Below are 17,453 nucleotides of genomic sequence, written 5' to 3' on the forward strand. Positions count from 1 at the left end.
CTGAATTCCCTTGTGTGCTTGAATTCCCTTGTGTGGTTGGACAAGAAAAGAAAAACCGTGTCTTGCGTTTTATACAAATTCCTTTTTTCAGGAAAGGGATAGTATAAATTGTCAATTAAACTAGAGAAATAATTTAACTTCAAATTTCGTAGTGTGATGTTGACGTTTTTTTATCTTTTGATGAGTCAATGTTCAGCTACTCCAGCCCTTTGCTAAAGTCTATAATAATGTATAAATTCGGTTAATTTTTCTCCTCATATAAATTACAAGTTACGAATTATGCATAAATGTATGAATAAACTTCGGATGCGAGGGAATATGGTGGTGAAGTCATCACAGCAACTTGTTTACCGACACTTATAAGAGCATTCAACACACATTCATAAATATACTCTTTGAAGAGATGCTTTCAGATTCCACTAAGTACCAAAAGCATGAATTCCAAGCGTATTATAAGAGCATTCAACACACATACATCAATATATGTGTTGGCAATTGGGTTGACAAGCGTATTATTTTTTTGAGTAAAAGACTGTTTACTACCCTCATGTTTCATGGTTTTCCACATTTAGTACATCAAGTTTTTTTCGTCTCAGAGTCATACCTAAAATGTAAATTTTGGGACAGTCTCATCATCTGTTAGTCAAACTGTTAAATCTGCCGTTAATTGTGACGTGGCGCCCATGTGGACAATGACTGGGCACCACGTGTCAGCCATGTTTTTTTTTTTTTCCTTCTTTCTTTCTTCTTCTTCTTCTTCTTCATCCGACTACAACTTTTTTTTTTTTTTCCTTCCTCCTTCTCCTTCTTCCTTCCTTCTTCTTCCTTCCCCTTCTTCTCCTTCTTCCTTCTTCCTTCTTCTTCCTTCTCCCTTCTCCCTTCTCCCTTCTCCTTCTTCTTCCTCCGAATCTAGGGAAGTTTTTTTTTTTTTTTCTTTTTTCTTCTTCTTGCTCGTTCTTCCTCGTTCTTCCTCCTTCTTCCTTCCCCTTCTCCTTCTTCTTCTTCTTCTTCCTCCAAATCTAGGGAAGTATTTTTTTTTTCCTCCTTCTTCTTTCTCCTTCCTCCTTCTTCCTTCTTCCTTCCTCTTCTTCTTCTTCTTCTTCCTCCGAATCTGCCCAGATTCGGCTTTTTTTTTCTTCTTTTTTCTTCTTCTTCTTCTTCCTCCGACTGCAACTTTTTTTTTTCTTCTTTCTCCTTCCTCCTCCTTCTTCCTTCTTTTTCTCCTTCTTCCTTCCTCCTTCTTCCTTCCCCTTCTTCACCTTCTTCCTTCTTCCTTCTTCTTCATCTTCCTCAAAAAAAAAAAAAAAAAAACCTTCATCTTCCCCAGATTCAGAGGAAGAAGAAGGAAGAAGGAGAAGAAGGGGAAGGAAGAAGGAAGAAGGAAGAAGGAGGAAGGGGGAAGGGGGAAGGAAGAAGGAGAAGAAGAAGGAAGAAGAAAAAAAAAAAAAACTGAATCTGGGCAGATTCGGAGGAAGAAGAAGAAGAAGAGGAAGGAAGAAGGAGGAAGGAGAAGGAAGCAGGAAGAAGGAAGGAGGAAGGAGGAGGGAGAAGGAAAAAAAAAAAAACTTCCCCAGATTCGGAGGAAGAAGAAGGAGAGGGAGAAGGAGAAAGGAGAAGGAAGAAGAAGGAAGAAGGAGAAGAAGGGGAATGAAGAAGGAGGAAGGAAGAAGGAGAAGGAAGAAGAAAAAAAAAAAAAGTTGCAGTCGGAGGAGAAGAAGAAGAAGAAAGAAGAAAGAAGAAAGAAGAAAAAAAAAACGTGGCTGACACGTGGCGCCCAGTCATTGTCCACATGGGCACCACGTCACAATTAACGGCACATTTAACGGCACATTTAACAGTTTGACTAACGGATGTATGAGACTGTCCCAAAATTTACACTTTAGGTATGACTCTGAGACGAAAAAAACCACGAAACATGAGGGTAGTAAACAGTCTTTTACCCTATTTTTTTAATTCTTGAACGGAATATAGAAGCTAATTTCTCTTTTTTCCCCAGTGTGACTAGTTTTTTACAAGGGTCGAGGCATTCTTCATCTTCCTTTTATTGTGGGTGCCACTAGAAGAGTAAGAAGAGATGAAGAGTCAAGAAGAAACTCTAGGTGTTCTCTATTTTTTAGTACCCTCTTTGATTCATAGTGAATTTGTTTTCTTAGGTTGTAGAATGAAAACTGTTTGCTACTGTATCCAAATTATCAATCATATACAACTTACTATAATTCTTATTTGAATTGTACTTTGGAGAGAGTTCCCAATAGATACAAGAGCAAAAGAGAAAGTAGGAGTTTCCTTGATCTTCATGGCCACTTCAAAGTTCAAAGTACGATGTGATCAATTGATAATTTTATTTATCTTTTCTACTATGTTGTTCTATTGCAACACTTAAAAACTTCTCATACATTCAAACTCAAGCGAAATAAGAAACAGGTGAAACAATTTGCATAAATACATGTATTAGTCATTCACAAACCTTGATAATGCCCACGAAATGCATTCAATTTCTATTTTTAATAGTTTGTGCTTCATTCCTTACTAATTTGACCTTAATCCCTTGGAACTTTGACGTCCCTCTCAACCAAACATATAATTGATCGAATGTTTCAGTAGGTGTGATGTTATGGTCAAAAATATTGATAGACATTTTTCGACTTTTGGACATTTAGCCCTCTTCATTGGAGATGGCCTTAGGTTAGGATTGTGGGGACTCCATTAAAAGTCAACATTGGAGATGCTCGCTTTACAATAATTTCACTAGACAACATGATTGATAAATTGAATCTTTTTGATGAACATATAGGTGAGTCTTTACCAAATTTGCTTTACCCCAAACTATTTTATTCACCAAGGTATTCAAATCCTGGTGTGAAAAGTAATATCCTTTTGAGTGAGGGATTAACTTTCTAGATTCAGTGGTTCACTTAAAAAGATATTACTTATGAAATTTGTGGTTTTGATAAAATTATTTTACACCAGGGTTTGAATACCTTGGTGAATAAAAAAAGTAGTTTGGGGAAAGACAAACTTGGTAAAGACTTACCTATATCTAGTGCATCAAAAAGTGTCAATTTATCAATCATGCTGTCTAGTGAAATTATTGTAAAGCAAGCATCTCCAATGACGACTCTAAATGGAGTCCCCACAACCCTATATGACCTAAGGCCATCTCTAGTGGAGAAGGTTAAATGTCCAAAAGCAGAAAGATGACCTGATTTGTCAAAAAACTCATCTCCAATCGAACGTTTCAAGATTTGAATAGCTTTGTCCTTGGAGGCGTGTAATGTTCGTGATAAAAGAAAGGTCTTTTGCACAAGTGAAACAATCGACATGAATAAAGACTTCGAGCATAACGCGCCATAATAAAAAAATGACCTTTCACAAACACGAAAGCACGTATCAGAGAGGGAGGGAAAACTTGAAGAAAATATAGTAATTAAATACGTGGCACCACTATAGACTTTAGATGATTTTAAACGGTTATGATTAAAGGTTATGTAAATTCTGGTACCAAAAAACCCCCGTAGAGGATCAAACCAGTCGCTCTACTTCTCCAAATACACAAGTTAGTCGTGGTCCCTAAGCTCTCCCTTAGGCCATCTCCAACCGATGGCTGGCCAGAGGGTTCGTTTTAGCCCTCTAGCCCTCCAAGATTCTCTAAAATATTAATCTTTTAATGAACAGTACAAGACCATATTTGCCTTCGTCTCCAACCGAGGCCCAGAGGGCCAGATGGCTCGTTTTAGCCCTTTCACAAAAAACCGTCTCCAACTGAGGGCCAAAGGGCCACAAGGCCAAACATAATTTATTATTTAAAAACTAAAACTTAAATGTTTTTAAAAATGTTGTTTAAGTTTCATGTTGTATAATTTTTATGTTGGTTAATGTTATTTAATGTTGTTTCATATTGTTTAATGTTGTTTCATGTTACTTAATTTAATTCATGTTGTATAATGGCTTGGGAAGTTATAGGAAAAAAATAGAATTTAAAAAAAATATGAAACAAATTTTGTGAAATAGAAGTTATAGGAAAAAAATGGAATTTAAAAAAAATATATGAAACGAATTTTGTGAAATAGAAGTTATAGGAAAAAAATGGAATTTAAAGAAATATGAAATAAATTTTGTGAAATAGAAGTTATATGAAAAATTTTGTAAATAAATAATAATAATAAAACTGTAAAAAAAAAAAAAAAAAAAAAAGAAATGTAACGGCTACTAGCCGTTGCATTTGAATTTTTTATTAAGAAATCCTGTTAGTTATAACCGACAGGAATACATGCTATTATTTAGTATAAATGTTATTTCTGTTGGTTAAATAACAAAACATTAAAAAAAAAAAAAATAGCCAGCCCTCCAGCCCTTTAGCCCTCTCCGATTTTGTGGGGTCCTCACAAATTCCAGAGCCCTTTAGCCTAGCCTTCGGTTGGAGACGATTTTCGGACTATTTTTGACCTTCTGGACCCTTCGGTTGGAGATGGCCTTAGTGCTATGCCATTTACATGTCAGAAATCTCCCGGAAGGTCACACACCGTCAATTCTCCGATTCCCCAAATCCTTCCCCCAAGGTATTCACTTCTCTTCTTCCCCTCATACTTTGATTCTTGTATACATTTTAATTCTGTTTTATTCACTTCTCTTTTTCCTTTTTTGTTTTAGGGTTTATGTTTTGGCATTTCGATTTGATTAGTTTAATTTTCTGTTATCTTCCTAGAAATAGAGCATAGTCAATTTTGGGGATTGAAGATTTTGATGCTGACCTTTTTTTATTTTTATTTTTGATACTCATCTTGATGTGTAAGCAAAACCCATTTCTACATTGTTCTAGGTTGTACCCAATCCGATACCGAGCGCTAAGTGCTACTCATAGATACTGCTGGGAGTGTTTGTTTTCTGGATTGTATCAAAAGATGATAGGGAATTTGTTGGCCCAAGTGTCGACATGCCCCACGCTGTTATCTTTGTCGTGCATTTCTTCGAATAGTTTGCCGTATCTTCCTTCAAGACCACCAACAAAAGTAACCCGGATAAGAGCTACATCGGCCGACACAGGACACAGCCAACAATCCTCCTCTTCTTCTGAGAAAAATAATCCACTTGCAGTTGTTTTGGATGTCCCTCAGACTATTTGGAGGCAAACATTACGACCGTTGAGTGAGTTTGGCTTTGGTTGTAAAAGTATATGGGAAGGTGGGGTAGGTAAAAGTATATGGGAAGGTGGGGTAGGATTGTTTCTAGTTTCAGGTGCAGTTCTTGTTGCACTCAACTTGGCTTGGTTACGGGGGTATCAATTGAGCTCTAGATTCAGGAAGTACTTTGCTGTGTTTGAGTTCACTCAAGCTTGTGGAATATCCACTGGAACGCCAGTGAGGATTATAGGGGTCACTGTCGGCAATGTTATCTGTGTTAACTCTTCTTTGGAAAGTATTGAAGCTGTTGTTGAGGTATGTTTCTGGAGATTTTAATCCCTCTTAGTTGATCTTGTTTATCGATGGTCTCCGGTGTTATGCAAACTTATAAGATGATGGTGTGCGAATATATGAACAATAAAGTAAACACGCCACACACAAACCTAAAGAATTTAGGGTTCGGAAAGCTTTGCGTACTTCTCGTGTGATCTCTCTTCAAAAATCACCTGCACTATAGAGAATAATAACTCTTCAGATATAGCTCCCAAACAGAGTTCTCTTCAGACATAGCAACCATCCTGTCAGGTTGCTATAGCTTCTTGATACGTAGATGGATCTTCCTGACTAACACTTGGAGCATAATTGACTTGATCTTGATCAAATCTAGGCATAGCAGTTGCGGGCTGCGAGAATGGTACCAAATCGAGGCAAACTTTGACTACTAGATATGACCTCAAAATAACAGGGGTCAAGGTCAGCTAGTGAGACAATGGGGATAAGCTTCATCGTGGAGAGGGAAACAACCCAGATCACCAACTAAGGCCCCTAAACGACCGCTTTTTTATTTCTTTTTTTAATTACCTTCTGTCATTCCTTAAGTCCCATAGGTTTGATCCTATAGAATCTGACCCATTTTATCATTGAGCGAAAAGTATGAAATAAAGTAGATTGATTTTTCGATCAAAGGTAATATGTGAAATCTTTGGTTTTTTCCTCTTTCTCTATCCCTATCCCGTATGTACAGTGTTTGAATCAATAGAGAACCTTTTTTTTTCTGTATCTGTTTAAATGTATCTATATAAATCAATATTATTACATTCGAATTCCTTCTTGATACCTCCCAATTTTTTGTCAGGTTGCTTGCAATTTCATTTCGTTTTGTTTAATGCTATGCATCTTTGAAATTGTTGCACAAGTGATTGAGGAACCAGGGAGTCTTGGTTCTACAATGGTGATAGCTTCACTTGAGCCCGAACTGGTGACTGTTGTTGTTGCTCTAGTTCTTCCTCATGAATCGCATTGTCATGCTCTGCTTGCTCGTACTCCACCTGAGGTGGATTTTCTTCCATGACCCATTTTGTTATATGAACTTTGGTTGCTTCTTCTATAACATCAGTCTTCTTCTCCTCACCTGTCTTGACTTTAATTAGTGGCATGTTCTTTTCGACGAATATGATATCTCTATGTAAAACCTTCTTGTTGATAAGATCCCATAACTTGTAGCCCTTCACTTCTTTCTCAAAACCGATGAATATGTATTTGAGTGATTTCGGTTTAACTTTGGTACTCTCATCGCTCAAAAAATTAGCATATGCGCAACAACTAAAACCTCTTAATTTGGAATAGTTAACAGGTTTGCTAGACCATGCCTCTTCAACACACTTAAAATCAAGAACACTTGAGGGTGACCGATTGACCAAGTAGCAAACATGGTTAACCGCTTCTGCCCAAAACATGTCAGAGAATACCGCATGAAACCGCATGTCAGTTCAATTCATTCCCTTTGTAGCTCCCTTTTGTTAAAAGAGTCTTCTTCACAATGAAGTGTCTTGTGATGCCTTTTTCCGTGCAACACAGTAATAACTTCTTTGTCTCTATATCAATGTTTTAAAGAACTTGCCTTAGGGCGCGCCTAGGTGGTCTTGGGGGCTGGGCAGCTGGGTTTACACCTTTGTTTTGTTAGGGTCGGTGAATGGTGGCATTGGGGCATGCCCAACCGTTCAACTTGGGCCTGTTTTTTCTTCGTAATCCATGTCTGTCTCTGAAATCCAGGAAACCCTGCCATTCTAGTTTCAACAAAGAAGAAAGAGAGAGTTTCTTTCTCCAAACCCTATGTGACAAAGTCTAACCCTAACTCTTTTCACATAAATACCTTGCGCTTGAGAGCTTTCGGTGTTCTCATCTATCTTGACATAAAATTGAATAGCTTCTAAAACCTCATCAAACTTTAGAGCATCCTTACTGAGCATGAGTGTGGTTCTGAAGTGCTTGAACGAAGATAGTAGAGATCTCAACAGTAAGAGCCCCTTGCCATCGTCTTCATACTTCACATCCATCTTTGATAGATTGGTAACACAATTACGAAATTTGCTCATATGATCTTGCAATTCTCCACCTTCTTCCAACCGAAGATGATGAAGTTCGTCTTTCAAGAAAAGTTTGTTGGATGAAGTTTTACCGCTGTAAAATTTCTCAAGCTTCTCCCATGTTTCTTTAGCGCTCATATCCTTGTCGAGACGACCCATCACATTGTCAGCTTGATGAAGTTGATAGAGCTCTTCGTCTTTCTGTCCAATTTCCAGTGCTCATCTTGTTGAACTAGGACATTCTTCATCTTCCTCTGCACAACATGAAGTTTCCTTCCCATCAAACGGCTTGATCATGGCCTAACTTGCCTTTTCACCCACCATCTCAAAACACTACAACCTTAGCTCTCGATATCAATTGTAGATTTTAAGCCCTCTTAGTTGATCTTGTTTATTGATATTCTCCGGTGTTATGGAAACTTACAAGATTATGCTATGCGAATATATGAACAATAAAGTAAACACACCACACATAAACACAAAGAATTCAGCGAGGTTCGGCAAACTTTGCCTACCTCTCGTGTGATCTGTCTTGAAAAATCACATGCACTATGGAGAATAATAACTCGGTTACAAGAACTTATTGAAAACCCTTATGCATAACCTCAAAACCTTGCTTTATGTCTCTCTACCACTCTTGGCTCGCTACCCTTGTGTTCTTTCTGCCGTTTGTGCGAATAAGAGCCCCCAACAAGCCTATTTATATTACATAGGCACATAGTTACATGCCTTACAAGTATAGGATTCCTAAATCCTTTGGGAATAGGGAAAACTAACTTATCCCAATCCTAAACTAATTGGGATTACAAAGGAAAAATCTATTACCCAATTCTTTTGGGAAATAATCTTGTGCACATCATTTTCTCCTTTCCCAACACCAATTGGAAACTAAACCTGCTTGCCTTGGTAATTTGACGAGCCAAATCACAACAGTTTGAGTGGCATAATAATCCATTTTCAATGCTGAATGAAAATGCAGTATATTCTTAGTTTTTCCACCTTGACAATGAAATTTCTGCTTTTGTAGGTTGAAGATGATAAAACTGTCATACCTCGAAATGCACTGATTGAGGTAAACCAGTCGGGTCTTCTCAGGGAAACTAAAATTGACATTACACCTAGAGACCCACTTCTGAATATTTCAGTTGGGCCTCTTCATCCTGAATGTAGCAAAGAAGGTCTGATTGTATACGATAGACAAAAGATGAGAGGACATCAAGGTGTGATTTTAGATGCATTGGTAGGTATATTTACCCGTCTTGGACGTGAAGTGGAGGAGATTGGTATAGTAAACACGTATTCACTCGCTGAACGAGTTGCTTCTGTGATAGAAGAGGCAAAGCCACTGCTTACACTGGTGTGATGTGTCCTATTATGTTTTCTTCTCTAGTTGAAAATTATTTCTGTTGATTAGGCTAATTAGGGCCATTCATTTACATATTTTTTATCTATCTTGGACGAGGACAACCTATTTGGTCCAGAATCTATTTGCTGCAAATTTAAAAGGCAGAAAGTGTAGGGACTTTCGTCAGCAATGTGCATTTGTGGAAGGTCCTGGAAGACATCATTTACATGTAACAATGGCGAAACTGCAATAGGGGTTTACAAATCTTTCAGTTTTCTGAGGCTGCATATCTATTAATATTTCTTTTTTCTTTTGGTCTGATCTGTTGAATAAAAGCTGAAGTTGCCTTTAAAATTACTTCACAGATACCAAAGTTTGCTTGGAATGAGTGGTTTGCAGATAGGAAGATACATGCAACAACAACAACAAAGCCTTTTCCCACTAAGTGGGGTCGGCTATATGAATCCTACAACGCCATTGCGCTCGGTTTTACACATGTCTAAACCCATTTTGTGTATGTGTTGATGCTTCATCGCCCAACATTCTGTGCCATACATCATCGCCGGCCTTATTGCCATCCTATAAAATTTTCCCTTGAGCTTCAGTGGCCTACGACGGTCACACAACACGCCGGATGCACTCTTCCACTTCATCCATCCAGCTTGTATTCTATGGTTGAGATCTCCATCTAATTCTCCGTTCTTTTGCAAGATAGATCCTAGGTAGCAAAAACGGTCGCTCTTTGGTATTACCTGATCTCCGATCCTCACCCCTAACTCATTTTGGCCTCCATTTACACTGAGCTTGCACTCCATATATTCTGTCTTTGATCGGCTTAGGCGAAGACCTTTAGATTCCAACACTTCTCTCCAAAGGTTAAGCTTCGCATTTACCCCTTCCTGAGTTTCATCCATCAACACTATATCAGTTGCGAGAAGCATACACCAAGGAATATCATCTTGAATATGTCTTGTTAGCTCATCCATTACCAACGCAAAAGGGTAAGGACTTAAGGATTGTTGATGCACAAAATCAGTGAGGACTTTGGTACAACAGAAAGTATTAAGTTATTGCTCTGGTCATTAATGTGGATAAATATGTAAAAGGATAGAGACAGGAAAGCAAACATAAGATGTATATGGTTCACCCAGATTGGCTACGTCCACAGAGTAGAAGAGTTCTCATTAATTGTGAAGGGTTTACACAAGTACATAGGTTCAAGCTCTCCTTTAGTGAGTACAAATGAATGATTTAGTACAAATGACATTAGGAAATATTGTGGGAGAATGATCTCGTAATCACGAAACTTCTAAGTACCGAAGTGTGGTATCGTCTTCACTTGCCTTATCTGTCTCATAGGTAGCTGTGGCATCATCTCTGGAAGTACTCTTCCTCCATCCAGGGGTGGTATCTTTAACTGGTGGAGATGCACAAGGTAATGTATCAATTTCACTTGAAGCTTACTTGTAGTTTCAGGCTTGGTCAAGCGCGATACAAACCATGCAGTAGGAGTCCCCCAAGTCGCCGAGCTAGGGGATCTGCTGAAAGAGGTGATAGACAAGGTAAGCAATCAGAGCTCCAAGTAATGAGTCCCAGATCAGAAGTTTGATTTCGAGTTCCGGCTGATTGTTCTCATTGTCCCTATCTTGCAGGCAGCATGAAGGATAAAGAGAAAAAAAGGAGAATAGATGATATGAGATACTTTTGCTTTTGAAGAAGTAACTTTCCACAAGCTTATTCTTGAACTGGGCTGGAGGGTTTTCTGGTTTCCTCCAAAGTATAAGGCCGACTGAAGAATTTGAGGGTCAAAACAAGTCCATCAAATCTAGAGTACGTTCGACCCTGCTGATATGGGATACTTTTGCTATTGACAAAGTAGTGGATGTATCGGCACGCGATCTGTTACACTTGTCTCCACATGCTTCCTTGTATCCTTCTCACTTTCCCTATCGGTTCCTCAGGCAGATGTGGTATCTTCTCTGGAAGCACAAGATGTTGAAGATGAGTACTCGAGAGCAATGCTAGGTAAGTAATCAGGTAAGGGGTTCCAGGCAGTCAGTTCTTGACTGGAAGCTTGATTCCAAGTGCTGACTGATTGCTCTCGTTCTCCTTGTCTTGCAGGTAAGAACAAGGCCAAAGGAAAAGATAGGGAAAAAGCATGATATGGGATACTCTTGCTTTTAACCCTGATGATATGAGATATTCTTGCTCTTGTGTAGCTTGTTTGCAAAGGTATTATCGGGGGCAAAGAAAGCTGAGTATTTCGAGAGGCTTCGTTGGGAGTGCCCTCTCAGATATGAGGAAGGGTTGAGCATTTTTGCAGGTATGCCTGTCCGTTGAGGATGGAGGTGGACATATATAGGAGTCTCCCTAACAACAAGTAGTAATGCTATTCCTTTATCCTGCTTGGTCATAGCATGGTAGTGGGAGCTGCCAGCTTCACGTGTGTCAGAGCACTTTGAAAAAGTGGTCTGTGGTATCTGGAAAGCTGATGTTGCGTGTGAAGATTACAGACAAGCTTTATCCAAAGAGATCTGGCTCTCGAAGTTGAGAAAGCGGTGCCTCTTCGATTTTTGAACAAGCAATCCTGTCGGGGATCTGGCTCTCGAGATTCGGAGAACGGTGCCTCTTCGATTTTTGAGAGAGCAATCCTGCTGGGAGTCTGGCTCTCGAGATTCGGAGAGCGGTGTCTCTTCGATTTTTGAGAAATTAATCATGTTGGGAGTCTGGCTCTCGAGATTCGAAGAACGGTGCCTCTTCGATTTTGGAGCAAGCAATCTTGTTGGGAGTGTTTTCTCGAATGTGAGTAAAGGTAGGGCATGTTTGCTAGTCTACCTTGCCACGGAGCACAGAGGTTGACACACAGGGACTTTCCAATTATCCAGCAGTGGTGCTGTTCCTTTACCCTTGTGGGTAATAATATGATAGCTAGACCTTCAAAATTTATATGTCTAAACTTTGTTAGTGTTGTTTCTTTGCTATTCTTTTACCCTTCTTGGTCATAGCGATGTAGTGGGAGCTGCAAGCTTCACGTGTCTAAACTTTGTCAGAGATCTTTGGCAAAGTTATCTGTGGTACCCCTGAGCTGATGGTGCGTGTGAAAAGTGGATGATTGAACAATAAGATTCACGTGCTTTCTACTTCACCAGAAATCTTCAACAAAATGCCTGTAATTTCAGCAAAACTGAGTGTGCATGTGATAGGTGCTGACAAGGCTAAAAAAAGCAGGTGTCTCTTCCATTTCTGAGATCGACCCTCGTAGTCTCTGAGCAGCCCAGCTTTTGAGAAAGCAAGCCTCTTCGATTTCTGAGATCGGTCTTCGTGGTCGTTGAGCAGCTCAGCTTTTGAGAAAGCAAACGCCTCTTCGATTTCTGAAGCTCCGTCCGGTGCAGATTTTTATAGAGGCTGGCATTAAGTTTCAAAGCACACTTGAATCTTCACCAGTAGAAGCTCCCTTCTTGCACTTCTAAGATCTTGATTTGTCCGACCTCTTCTCTCTTCAACACCTTTGAAAATGTTTGGCCCCTCCGACCGTCGTTTTGACTTGAACCTTGTTGAAGAGGCAGCCACGCCTTCTCCAGACAACATATGGCGCCCATCTTTCTTATCCCCTACTGGTCCTCTTACCGTTGGGGATTCCGTGATGAAGAATGATATGACCGCTGCGGTAGTAGCCAGGAACCTTTTCACTCCCAAGGATAACAGACTACTTTTTAAACGGTCTGATGAATTGGCTGTTAAGGATTCTCTGGCTCTGAGTATTCAGTGTGCAGGTTCTGTGTCTAATATGGCCCAACGCCTATTTGCTCGAACTCGCCAAGTTGAATCATTGGCGGCTGAAGTGATGAGTCTCAAACAGGAGATTAGAGGGCTCAAGCATGAGAATAAACAGTTGCACCAGTTCGCACATAACTATGCTACAAACATGAAGATGAAGCTTGACCAGATGAAGGAATCTGATGGTTAGGTTTTACTTGATCATCAGCGGTTTGTGGGTTTGTTCCAAAGGCATTTATTGCCTTCGTCTTCTAGGGCTATACTGCATAATGAAACTCCAAATGATCAACCTCCGATGCCTCCTTATTCTAGGGTTATGTCCAGTACTGAGGCTCCGAATGATCCCTCTCCGATGCCTTCTCTTTCTGGGGCTCTACCGACTGCTGAGACTTCTCCTAAGCAACCTTTGTGAAGGCTCCCTCTTGTTTGTTTATTTTGACTCATGTATATGTACATATTTGTAACTTATCGGAGATATCAATAAATAAGCTTTGCTTCATTTCCAACGTATTGTGTTAAATACACCAAAGCCTTCTTCATTGAGTGGGGTCGGCTATATGAATCTTAGAACACCATTGTGCTCGGTCCTGTGTCATGTCCTCCGTTAGATCCAAATACTCTAAGTCTTTTCTTAAAGTCTCTTCCAAAGATTTCCTAGGTCTTCCTCTACCCCTTCGGCCCTGAACCTCTGTCCCGTAGTCGCATCTTCTAACCGGAGCGTCAGTAGGCCTTCTTTGCACATGTCCAAACCACCGTAACCGATTTTCTCTCAACTTTCCTACAATTTTGGCTACTCCTACTTTACCTCGGATATCCTTATTCCTAATCTTATCCTTTCTCGTGTGCCCACACATCCAACGAAGCATCCTCATCTTCGCTACACCCATTTTGTGTACGTGTTAATGCTTCACCGCCCAACATTTTGTGCCATACAGCATCGCCGGCCTTATTGCCATCCTATAAAATTTTCCCTTGAGCTTCAGTGGCATACGGCGGTCAAACAACACGCCGGATGCACTCTTCCACTTCATCCATCCAGCTTGTATTCTATGGTTGAGATCTCCATCTAATTCTCCGTTCTTTTGCAAGATAGATCTTAAATAGCGAAAACGATCGCTCTTTGGTATTTCCTGATCTCCGATCCTCACCCCTAACTCATTTTGGCCTCCATTTGCAATGAAAGTGCACTCCATATATTCTGTCTTTGATCGGCTTAGGCGAAGACCTTTAGATTCCAACACTTCTCTCCAAAGGTTAAGCTTCGCATTTACCCCTTCCTGAGTTTCATCTATCAACATTGTATCGTCTGCGTAAAGCATACACCAAGGAATATCATCTTGAATATGTCCTGTTAACTCATCCATTACCGACGCAAAAAGGTAAGGACTTAAGGATGAGCCTTGATGTAATCCTACAGTTATGGGGAAGCTTTCGGTTTGTCCTTCATAAGTTCTTACGGCAGTCTTTGCTCCTTCATACATATCCTTTATAGCTTGGATATATGCTACTCGTACTCCTTTCTTCTCTAAAATCCTCAAAAGAATGTCTCTTGGGACCCTATCATACGCTTTTTCCAAATCTATAAAGACCATGTGTAAATCCTTTTTCCCATCTCTATATCTTTCCATCAATCTTCGTAAAGGATAGATTGCCTCCATGGTTGAGCGCCCTGGCATGAACTCGAATTGGTTGTCCGAAACCCGTGTCTCTTGCCTCAATCTATGCTCAATGACTCTCTCCCAGAGCTTCATTGTATGACTCATTAGCTTAATACCCCTATAGTTCATGCAATTTTGTACGTCGCCCTTATTCTTGTAGATAGGCACCAAAGTGCTCTTTCGCCACTCATTTGGCATCTTCTTCGTTTTCAAAATCCTATTGAAAAGGTCAGTGAGCCATGCTATACCTGTCTCTCCCAAGACTTTCCACACTTCGATCGGTATATCGTCTGGGCCCACTGCTTTTCTATGCTTCATCTTCTTCAAAGCTACAACCACTTCTTCCTTCCTGATTCGACGATAAAAGGAGTAGTTTCTACACTCTTCTGAGTTACTCAACTCCCCTAAAGAAGTACTCCTTTCATGTCCTTCATTGAAAAGATTATGAAAATAACCTCTCCATCTGTCTTTGACCGCGTTCTCTGTAGCAAGAACCTTTCCATCCTCATCCTTGATGCACCTCACTTGGTTTAGGTCCCTTGTCTTCTTTTCCCTTGCTCTAGCTAGTTTATAGATATCCAACTCTCATTCTTTGGTATCTAGTCGCTTATATATATCATCATAAGCCGCTAACTTAGCTTCTCTCACAGCTTTCTTCGCCTCTTGCTTCGCTCTTCTATACCTTTCACCATTTTCATCGGTCCTGTCCTTGTACAAGGCTTTACAACATTCCTTTTTAGCCTTCACCTTTGTTTGTACCTCTTCATTCCACCACCAAGATTCCTTTTGGTGTGGAGCAAAGCCCTTGGACTTTCCTAATACCTCTTTTGATACTTTTCAAATACAACTAGCCATGGAATCCCACCTTTAGCTAGCTTCCCCCTCTCTATCCCACCCACACTGGGTGATTACTTTCTCTTTGAAAATGGCTTGTTTTTCTACTTTTAGATTCCACCATCTAGTCCTTGGGCACTTCCAAGTCTTGTTCTTTTTTCTCACTCTTTTGATATGTACATCCATCACCAACAAGCGATGTTGATTAGCCAAGCTCTCTCCCGATATAACTTTGCAATCCTTACAAGTTATACGATCCCCTTTCCTCATTAGAAGAAAATCTATTTGTGTTTTTGACAACCCACTCTTGTAGGTGATCACATGTTCTTCTCTCTTCTTAAAGAAGGTGTTGGCAAAGAAGAGATCATATGCCATTGCAAAATCCAAGATAGCTTCCCCATCCTCGTTTCTCTCCCCAAAACCATGGCCACCATGAAAACCTCCATAGTTGCCTGTCTCCCTGCCCACGTGTCCATTTAAATCTCCTCCTATAAATAACTTCTCTATCTGGGCAATTCCTTGCACCAAGTCTCCAAGGTCTTCCCAAAATTTCTCCTTCGAACTCGTATCCAACCCTACTTGAGGTGCGTACGCACTAATCACATTGATGAGTTATTGTCCTGTTACAATCTTGATTGCCATGATTCTGTCTCCTACCCTCTTGACATCTACAACATCTTGTGTCAAGGTCTTGTCCACGATGATGCCAACACCGTTTCTCGTTCTATTTGTGCCCGAATACCAAAGTTTAAACCCTGAGTTTTCTAGATCCTTTGCCTTAAGACCAACCCACTTAGTTTCTTGTAGGCACATAATATTTAACCTTCTCCTCACCATAACTTCCACTACTTCCATAGATTTTCCCGTTAAGGTTCCTATATTCCACGTTCCTAAACGCATTCTACTATCTTGAACTCTACCCTTCTGTCCTAGCTTCTTCACCCTCCCCCGTCCAATAGAATCAAAGTACTTCTTTTGTGTGTCCTGTGTAAAGTTGATAGGAGCATATGCTCCCAAACAACTTTGAGTGGAGTCATTCGAAAAGAAGTTTCTATGGCCCCCTTGCTCATTTAACACTGCATCCGGGTGCCGATAGAGATATAGCGACCCTTGCTCACTTATCACTGTGCTCGGGCTACACAGCGCGCCATTTACAGGTGACGCCCTAGCTTTAGCGCGATTTCGTTCTGGATTCATTTTCATAAGGATTCGACATAACTATGGAGTGTCGGCTGTCGACTACCTGACGTCCTCCCCCTCCTCCTTTACCCGGGCTTGGGACCGGCAATGTAAGATAAACTTACACAGGCGAAGTTAGATAGGAAGATACATGCAAATATATGTTTTTGAATTGTTTACTCTCGTGGCGTGTAATCATGCTCTTTGTGCCTCTAAGATTACAAAAAAAAAAAAAAAAAAAAAAGAATTTTCTATTATTTATCATCTCATTTCATTTATCCAACACTTCATACCAATGTATTAAAAGTGTAAGGTGTGGGCGAGGCATCCGAGGGATAACCCGGCCTAGGCGTGAGGCGAAGCCTCACAGGACCTAAATTTTTTAATATATACACTGAGCGTATACATATATTATATTAAAAAGAAAAGATTATTAATCAATAATCACCATGAGCACACACATATATTATAAAGATATATAGACACATATTGACACACTCCGACCCGGTATGTCCACTAGGACTCCGAATTGAGCTGCGAGGGCCGACACCCGGAAGGTGACGAAGCCATAAAGTGTGATGACGTGGAAAAATGTGAATAAATTTAAACCTAAGAGTGCCTAAATACCAGAGTGCGTTGGTGAGCGGGAAGGAACCCACTTGACACGTGACGTTAGAGCATAAGTAAGTATAGTAAAGTGGATTAAGAATCGTACCCTCGAAAGAATCTCCAATATTAAGTATTGCCACGAATCTTCGACGATAAGAAAGCTCAGCTAATAAAACCTGGAGGGTGAAAACAAGACAAGGGTGAGTGGCTCTAGAAATGAAATTTTAATAAAAACCATATAAAACATTATAACCCCTCGCTGCAACACCTGTATAGTTTCCAGAAAAATCATACCACGTATCAATGCGAAACAAAAGTATATCAACTGTAAATCCATAATTATACTACAACACAACATCTCATCAGCAATATCAATAATCATGCGATTAATAACCCATACTAGCACGCAAGTCAGAGTCACCTATGATGACATGTACGACTACACGCATATCTCATCAATTAACGCTAGCATATAAGTCGTAGTCACTTATAGTGACCTGTACGACTTATCACATATTTCATCATATATGCTAGCTCATTACATATTTCATCACATATGTTAGCT

The 17,453-nt window shown here is 40.0% G+C and overlaps 1 protein-coding gene across 1 annotated transcript; it reads left to right on the top strand.

Annotated features, from left to right (window-relative positions):
* The first annotated feature begins 4,901 nt into the window (after positions 1-4,901).
* LOC114820435 (protein TRIGALACTOSYLDIACYLGLYCEROL 2, chloroplastic-like) lies at positions 4,902-8,849 on the top strand. The gene is made up of 2 exons (XM_029091059.2): positions 4,902-5,435; positions 8,514-8,849. Exons 1-2 carry the CDS (start codon positions 4,902-4,904, stop codon positions 8,847-8,849), a joined length of 870 nt encoding a protein of 289 aa, XP_028946892.1.
* Positions 8,850-17,453: the final 8,604 nt, after the last annotated feature.

The sequence above is a fragment of the Malus domestica genome, chromosome 13 (assembly GCF_042453785.1).
Source record: "Malus domestica chromosome 13, GDT2T_hap1".
Taxonomy (NCBI): Eukaryota; Viridiplantae; Streptophyta; class Magnoliopsida; order Rosales; family Rosaceae; genus Malus; species Malus domestica.

Excerpts from the sequence above, each read along its gene's own strand:
- LOC114820435 (XM_029091059.2), top strand. The coding sequence starts at position 4,902 with ATGATAGGGAATTTGTTGGCCCAAGTGTCGACATGCCCCACGCTGTTA. Across the intron at positions 5,436-8,513 it reads GTATTGAAGCTGTTGTTGAG|GTTGAAGATGATAAAACTGT; the intron begins GTATGTTTCTGG and ends CTGCTTTTGTAG.